Below are 8,347 nucleotides of genomic sequence, written 5' to 3' on the forward strand. Positions count from 1 at the left end.
TCCTTCTCTATGTTTGTCTCATCTAATTTCTTGTGTGATCAATATCAACCTTTCTCTTTCCTTTTGTGTCTTCATCATTTGGTGCCAATCGTCAGTATCTAAAGTTTTTACTTAGGTGACTGACTCGATGACAAAAAAAATGCCATGCCAAATTTTTTCCAAGGTCTAGATCTACCTAGGTAAAAGCACAAACTTGTGTTACCTTTTATAAAGAAAATGGATACCAAAATGCAAAATGTTCAACTTTAATGACATAAAGAGGATATTTGTGTTTAGAATTTGAAGATGATGTAAATTGATGAAATGTATGAAATTAGATGAATTTTATACCAATGCTTTTAAAAAAAATTGTTATTAATTCTAAAGTCCTTTTTTTTAATTGCAAAAAATATAGGGTATATTTCCTGTCAAAAAAGTATATGTGAATAATCCTTTTCTTCTCCAATTTAAAAATATGTTATAGATGACATGTATAGTTAGGGAACAAATGAAAATTTATATTGATTTTTTATGTATATTTTATTTTTTTATAATTACTTGAGGTCTAGCTTATCATAAACCAAGAGTTTTTCCTCCCATCAAAAATTCCCTATCAAATCTACAGTTTTTGGTAAAAAAAACATATTCCTGAAGAGGACTTTCTCCTCTAGGGATAAATATAAATATAATTTTTTTTATATGATTACTATTTTTTTCCTTTTTTGAGGGACCATCTTCTCAAATGTTAAAATACCTACTTATAATATTTTGAAATAACTAATCGAAACACTATGAACTTTTCCTAATGACGATATTGATTCTGAGATCTATAAAAGGGTATTGTTAACTTTTGAAAAAAAATTGAATTTTGATATAGAAATGAGAGTTCAACACAAGTTTATCTAGGTCCTAAAAGGTGACACAAATTTGTGCTTTTACTCACCCCTCATGTGCATCCTCATGCAGTTTACAACAATATGTCCATATCTTCCACATGTTGTACATGTAACCCATGTATTATAATTTCAATTGTATTTATTACCTTTTTTTCTTGGTTCCCAATTTTTCTTATTCTTGGATTTGTAATCTTGTGCCTTATATCCATACTTGTTGCAAGTGTAGCAATAACCATCAAAATTTTCCTACTTAGGAGTCTAACTAAACTTTTATCTACAAGATACTTATTGTAGTTGTAATTATAACTATTAAATTTAGGAGTGCCAATAGTCTTACTAACCTTGCTCATTGGCTGTGTGATTAGGTTTTCACAATGATAGAATGTTTCTTTCTTTAGTTTTGGATTGGAAGGCACATTCCTTTTATCTACTTTCTTTGATGATTCTCCTTGCTCGATTGTAGACTACTTAGTATAGCCCATTCCATTGGTGTCTCTCAATCTTCTCTGACTTCTTAGTTGTTCATATAATTTCCTAATACTCTCTCAGTCTTCAACTCATTTCTCCATTTTTCATTGTCTAGCCTTAATCCAACAATATCTTCTCCATCTTTCTAGCAATCTCATGATTAACACCGAGTATTTGATTTACCATACATTCATATTAGTTTTGTGTCAACCTTTATATTTCAGAATCATTTTCATCCATTCTTGTAGTCATGTTCCTCTTATATTCTTCATACATTTTCTTGTTATCTTTAGCTTATCTCTTTTGTTCAATGATGTTAGACATTTTCACACATTGAGCTTCTTGTTCTTTCTTCATTGATTTTACCTACTTGATTATGTTTTGATTCTTTTCCATTAGATCTGATATGGCTTCTTTAGACTTGTTAGTTAGGCTTCCCTTGAATAGTTCTTAAAACTCTTCTTCTTCGTATTGTGTTTCATTATGTTGATGTGCCAATTCCTTCCCTTTTCTTAATGAATCCTTCATCTTATCTTTCATTTCATCAATCTAACCCAAGGTAATCCTTAGTTCCAATCTCTGGTTCTCAATCAACTTATCAAGCCTGTACCTTTCCATCTCTTTGGATCTTTTCTCTCAAGTGGTTAAAATCCTTAACAAGAGCTTGTGCTTTGATACCAAATGTTGGAATTTTAAGGAAAGGCAAGGTGTTGAGAGGGAGGGCGAATCAGTAGCTTCCAAACTATTATCCCTCAAAACATTTTCAGCCTTTGCACATTAGCATTTGCATTGCATATAAAACCAAATCAATTTAATGATTGAAATAAAAGTTCCCAAATCAAAAAATAATAACACTTATCACATCACAATCAATCATCAACACATTTGACATAGAGATTTGGTCATGCATAAACCCTTGGTTAGAGGGAAAATTGTGGTGGGGATGACACGCACAATTCTTCACTACTACAACATAAAGATTGCTTAGTTAGAGAATACAATAATGCCACTTCTAATGACTTACCCTATTAGAAGTGATTGCACCATGTTAGGAGTAATACAAAGACCCGTTAAAGTCTACCTTGTGAAAGTTTTGATGACACTCTTCAAGTATGCACACGGTTTGGAGATTTTACAATAAGATTGTTATTTCCACTTGGTCAGAAACTTTTCTGCTACAATGGTAAGAAAGTAATAGTAAAGTGATCTAACAATAAGAAACATAATTTTCCTGACTAGATCCAATCTTCTATTGATATATTACCTTCCTTTGACAGATTTCACCCAATATGCCCCTATTCATTTCTCAATAGCTCTATTCTATAATAGCTTAGCTTAATCTTCAAATTTTCATTTTTCTAACTCTTTTAGTTTTTTCTCTAACCCTCTTTATATAGAAACTATATGGCTTCCATCATAAATGACATAATTAGGGTTTGGAAACTTCTAGAATGCATGATCAAATAAATCAATGATTCTTATTCATCGTTATCATCAAAAAAAGTTATGTCTCTTCTTGCACTCTTCCATTGGGATCCATAAAATCATGCACCAATCCCAATAAATCTTACCTAATCTTGGCCTCGATCTTGGTAAAATATTTCTTAGCTTGATAGGATTCAACTACAAGATGTTTTTGGCATTTACAAACATTGATATGAATTTTATGTCACTTGGTAAATACTGATTGATCTGCTCGGTAATATGATGTCCCTTGGTAATACACCTACTCATTCATAAGTGTGCTCACTATTTATTTAGTGCTTGGTTACTGTTGCATTTGGTACTCATTCTACTCGATAATTTAGGCTCCATTTGGTGTTCACATTTGTTTAGTGTTAGGGTTCACCAACCTCTTTGTCTTACACTAACTGACCTTTTTCTTCACCATAGTTTTGCACTAATGACAACAGTCAAATGAGTAATAGTAAAATCAGTTAGATAATGATGTCTAGGACTAGAGCTACAATCACATTGAAAATGCATAAATTGAAAATACAAGAAGGGCCTTCTTGTCAAAAGTTGGTACAAAAATGATGCACAACAAAGATGTTAATCTAGCATAACATCAATAACCCATTCCTAATAATGCAACATCCTAGAAAGATCTTGCCTTTAGTGACATCCTTGTGAGTTTGTTTTCCATATTTTTCAAGGGTTCCAATGCCTTCAAGATCATTTTGAAGGCTTAGGAGTGTGTTAGATCTCTCCTTAGAAATAATAGATCAAGCTTTAGACTTTCATTGGAGTCTTTATATTATAAAAGAAAACCACTTTCTCAATTAAAGGATTTTTCTACCAAGAATTGATACATTATGCTTTAGATGCTTTCAAGACATCCTTGTGAATGCTAACTCAAGGCTTGGTATGATTAAAGCAAGGATTTTAATATCACCAACACTCATTGGCATGCCTATTCTATCTTGGGATATGTTCTTTCCTCTCTCCCCTCCCCTATAGATGCTCATCTTAAACATGACTAGTGTGACAAGATTTGCTAGCTAGATGTCACAAATATGATTAAATTTTTTCTTAGGCATATAATCTATATTTTTTTTGTACAATAATTATTCTTTGTACACCTGTCTTAATAATCATTTAAAGTGCAAACTATTCTAAAAGATTGTGGCAATTTTTTTTATATTATACGTGGTATGGCATTCTTGATCCTAAAAAGTCTTATTTCCTATGGCTTCTCCTTCTAGAATTGTTTCTATACAAAGTCATTAGCAAAGAGGTTATCAATCATTTTAATTATTATAGACTACCTAAAATTGTAAATCATTATCTCTTTGATTGCTTCATTTTTAGAGAGATATGAAAAATGATTTACTCTGAATTTAATAATTGGAATATTAGTCTTAATTGGATTGGTATTTATTTGGTAAGATAAAGAAGACTTTTATAATGATGAATAGCATTGGGTTATTATTGTCCACTGAGATATTTTGACAAATTTGGATATAAAAATTCAAATGTTTCAAGGTAAGAGCATGTTTTTTTATGAGTTTTTAAAAATTTCATTTTCTCTCATTGATGCACATTAACCTATTACCATGAAGAGCTTGACACAAAAAAATGATAAACTACTACAAGAGGGATTGATGGTAGTAAACACTTTTGAGATCCTATATGAACAAATGGGCGAACAATATAAGATTTTGCTACTCTATGAACTTGTCTATCATTATTTTTTGTTGTATCTTTTGTGTATAGCAACTACAAAATCTTTGTTCACTATTTCTAGATGACTTTTAAATGTCTATTTATAAGGTCAAATAAAACTTAACTGATGTGAATTCTCTGCTATATTTTGTATATTTGTTCTCAATTTTTAATATAGAAAATTATCATCCTTTACTACAATAGCCATGACAACATAATTATGTTTCAAAACTAGACACTTTGAAATTCTAATTAAGCTATACTCGTATTTTATTTATTTTTTCAAAATATTATGGATACTATTTTCTTTTCATGATTACAACATCAAATAAAAATGTTTATCAAAAATTAACTCTTGAGCCAAATAGAAACAAGGAAGGTGTTAAAGAGTTGAGACAAACAAAAGAATAATTACCTAGATTAACTAAGTTCCCCCGAGCAAAAATTAATCCCCTATTTCAAATTTCTGCACCATACAATGTTGTTCTCATACTACTTGAGTAACAGCTCTGCAAATCCAAAAGCCCACTTGTTATTCTTGTTGAACATCTGGATAGTAAGATTATACAAACTATATAATACTAACACCTTAGGATTAGTAACAGATGCAAAATACAAAAGCACTTATTAATACCAATCTAATGCTCTCATAATACCAGTTTAATACTCATAAATATTGGGATGGATATATGTACCTTTTAGGGCCCGTTTCTTTGTAGGCATAGGAATGGAGAATAGAAATGTAATATTGGGAATAAGAATGACTATTCCAATAACAACTATTTTTTGGAATGGATATAAGCTCATTTTAGAAATAAAATGAGAATATGTATTCTTATTCCCTATTCCATTTGACGAACCAAATAGAAATAGAAAACAATTTTAATTTTTCATTGCTTTATTTTTTGAGAACTAATAAATATTATTATTCATGTAAAATAGATTAGAAGTATCAAACTTAAAAAAATACAAATTAACTTGCAAATCTTTTTAGCTGATTGATTATTTTATTCTAAATTAAAATCCCACGCAGCAAAGAACTCAAACCATTTTGACCTTTTAAATGCGACGAGCATTCAGTAACGGCTGATCAGCATTTCAAAATTATATTTTTAGCACTTATAACCCAAACTAGCCAACCCAAGTTGAAAGACAATAAATAAATATTAAAAAAAGAGTGTGGCAGGACGTTTTGCTCCCTGGCGTCGCCACGTGCGGTAAATTTAACACCGCTATAACTTTTTCGTTTCCCAGATTCCCAAAAGATATCCTCCTGCAAACAAGATCGATGAGGTGCCCTTAGCTGTAATCGTCTTATTGCCTGATGTGTGGCATTCTTACGCGTGTAAACTCTTCCTGAAACGTGTCCTTCCCCACGTAGCTCCTCATTCGGTGTCTATCCTCTTCACCATCTCTATATATCATCGCCTCTTCTGACTCTCTTCCATCGGTCAGGTTCCCTTAAATCAGATACATAAAAAGCAGGATATTTTCGAGTGCTAGTGAAAGAGGCGTATTATTGTTGTGATAAATATTTAGCAGAGCAAAGATGCAGCCGGCAAAGAACGCAGCGGCAGCAGCCAAGGAGAAAGTGAGCAATGCAGTCACCAACACAAAGGAGAGCATGGAAAAGGCCAAGGCTTCTGCTCAAGAAAAGGTTAATGGGTGCTCTTGTTTCTACTTGTTGGATAAATGTTGAAGTTTTTCACATTCTTCTTTTTGGTTAATATAATGTTGTGTTGTTGCAGATAGAGAAGGCTTCAGCGCATGACAAGACTCAAAAGGATATAACTCACCATAAGAAAGAAGCGAGGGAAAGTGAGGCAGAGCGTAAGGCTCACGCTGAGAAGGCCCAACATGCTGCCCAGAAAGAAGCGGTGAAATATACGACTCATACTGCCCCAACACACCATGATCATAATCCCCTCGCTACGCACAATACCCATAATCATAATCCTCTCACCACACACCATAATCCTACCACCACTACCCACCACAATCCTCTCACTACTCATCACAATCCTGCCGCCACTACTCATCACAATCCTCTCACTACACACCATGATCCTGCCACCACTACACACCACAATCCTCTCACTACGCACCATAATCCTGCCACCACTACACACCATAATCCTCTCACTACACACCACAATCCTCTGACTACGCATGATCACACGACGACGACCACCACCACAACTGGTACACATGATCCCAATACAGGGCTTTTCCGGTGAGCCATTGGTAATGTTGGCCATTCTGACGGCCTTTTCTAAATGTGTTTTTCTCTATGTTTGTTCATTGTTTGTAATGTTGGTGGATTTGGAGAGTAGTCTCCTTGGTCTTGTAATAAGGCATTGTGATGAGCCTTTCTTGGGGTTTTATTTCTCTTTTAATCTTGTGTGGTTTTTTTTGTGAAGGATGAGAGCGTGCTCTCTCCTCTTGTACTGAAGTATTGTGAAGCAATAAAACAGGTGCAGATTTGAATGTGGTATGGGAACTTTGTCTATGATGTCTAGAAGGGTCAGATATGTGATAAAGATTGGTATAAGTATTCGTTGATGATCTATAGAAATGTCAGATATGTGATAAAGATTGGTAGTTCATGATCTTAAAACAGATGCAGATTTGAATGTGGTATGGGAACTTTGTTGATGATGTCTAGAAAGGTCAGATATATGATAAAGATTGGTAGTTTTCGTTGATGATCTATAGAAATGTCAGATATATGATAAAGATTGGTAGTTCATGATCTTAAAATTGTAAGGCATTGTAGATTGTAAGATCTATTGCGGATTGGTAATTCATGATCTTAAAATTGTAAGGCATTGTAGATTGTAAGATCTATTGCGGATGGAGATATAATGGAATTAGTAAGCATTACTTTACTATTAAAAAGAATGTAGGTTATACATTTGAGGCTAAAATATACAAATTTCAAGACATTGTGGACTCTCCTAAGTTTCTAAGTTCTATTACGGATGGAATAAATGGTTTTACTTACCGGTAACTACTTAGAAATCTGAGTAAAGATAATGGACTTTTCTCAATACTGACCATTTTATTATACATTTGAGGCTAAAATATACAAATTTCAAGACATTGTGGACTCTCCTAAGTTTCTAAGTTCTATTACGGATGGAATAAATGGTTTTACTTACCGGTAACTACTTAGAAATCTGAGTAAAGATAATGGACTTTTCTCAATACTGACCATTTTAAAATGAGGAGTAGACAAATGGATTTTACATATATCAAACTATCAAACTAGCAAGCACTTTTAAAGGGTGCAAGGGTATACCGATAGTTTTGTATACTCGTCATAATATGTTTAAACAATTATTAATAAGTAAATATTTTTTCAGAATTTGTTTTTTAATGTTTATTTATTTATTAATGTCTATATGCATTATTAATGTCTATATTCTTTGTTTTGTTTATAAGTAAACATTTTTTGAGAATTTATTTATTAATGTCTATATGTACTATTAATGTCTATATGCACTTAGAATAGAGTCTACTTATTAATACTTATTAATACTTATTGTCTATATGTACTATTAATGTCTATATGCACTTAGAATAGAGTCTATTTATTAATACTTATTAATACTTATTGTCTATATGTACTTAGAATAGTGAGGAATAGTGAAAGTCTTTGTTTGAGTGTAAGATGGTCTTTGTTTGAGTGTACTTACATTAAGTGTACTTATTAATGTCTATATATGCACTCAGAATAGTGAGAAATAGTGAGTCTTAGTTTGAGTGTAATAGAGTCTACTTATTAATGTCTATATGTACTTAGAATAGTGAGGAATAGTGAGTCTTTGTTTGAGTGG

At 32.3% G+C, this 8,347-nt stretch overlaps 1 protein-coding gene across 1 annotated transcript; it reads left to right on the top strand.

Moving 5' to 3' along the window:
- The first annotated feature begins 5,954 nt into the window (after positions 1-5,954).
- On the top strand, positions 5,955-7,002 carry LOC149563126 (uncharacterized). Its single transcript, XM_089826541.1, has 2 exons — positions 5,955-6,165; positions 6,257-7,002. The coding sequence occupies exons 1-2, from the start codon at positions 6,058-6,060 to the stop codon at positions 6,743-6,745; spliced, it is 597 nt and encodes a 198-aa protein (XP_089682667.1). The 5' UTR covers positions 5,955-6,057; the 3' UTR covers positions 6,746-7,002.
- The last annotated feature ends 1,345 nt before the right edge of the window (positions 7,003-8,347 follow it).

Source organism: Cupressus sempervirens, chromosome 4 (assembly GCF_028749045.1).
Source record: "Cupressus sempervirens isolate cs-2001-9-10 chromosome 4, ASM2874904v1, whole genome shotgun sequence".
Lineage (NCBI taxonomy): Eukaryota > Viridiplantae > Streptophyta > Pinopsida > Cupressales > Cupressaceae > Cupressus > Cupressus sempervirens.

Bases quoted from the DNA above. Each gene is read 5' to 3' on its own strand.
- LOC149563126 (XM_089826541.1), top strand. From the start codon at position 6,058: ATGCAGCCGGCAAAGAACGCAGCGGCAGCAGCCAAGGAGAAAGTGAGC. The intron at 6,166-6,256 runs GTTAATGGGTGC...GTGTTGTTGCAG, and splicing joins AGGCTTCTGCTCAAGAAAAG to ATAGAGAAGGCTTCAGCGCA.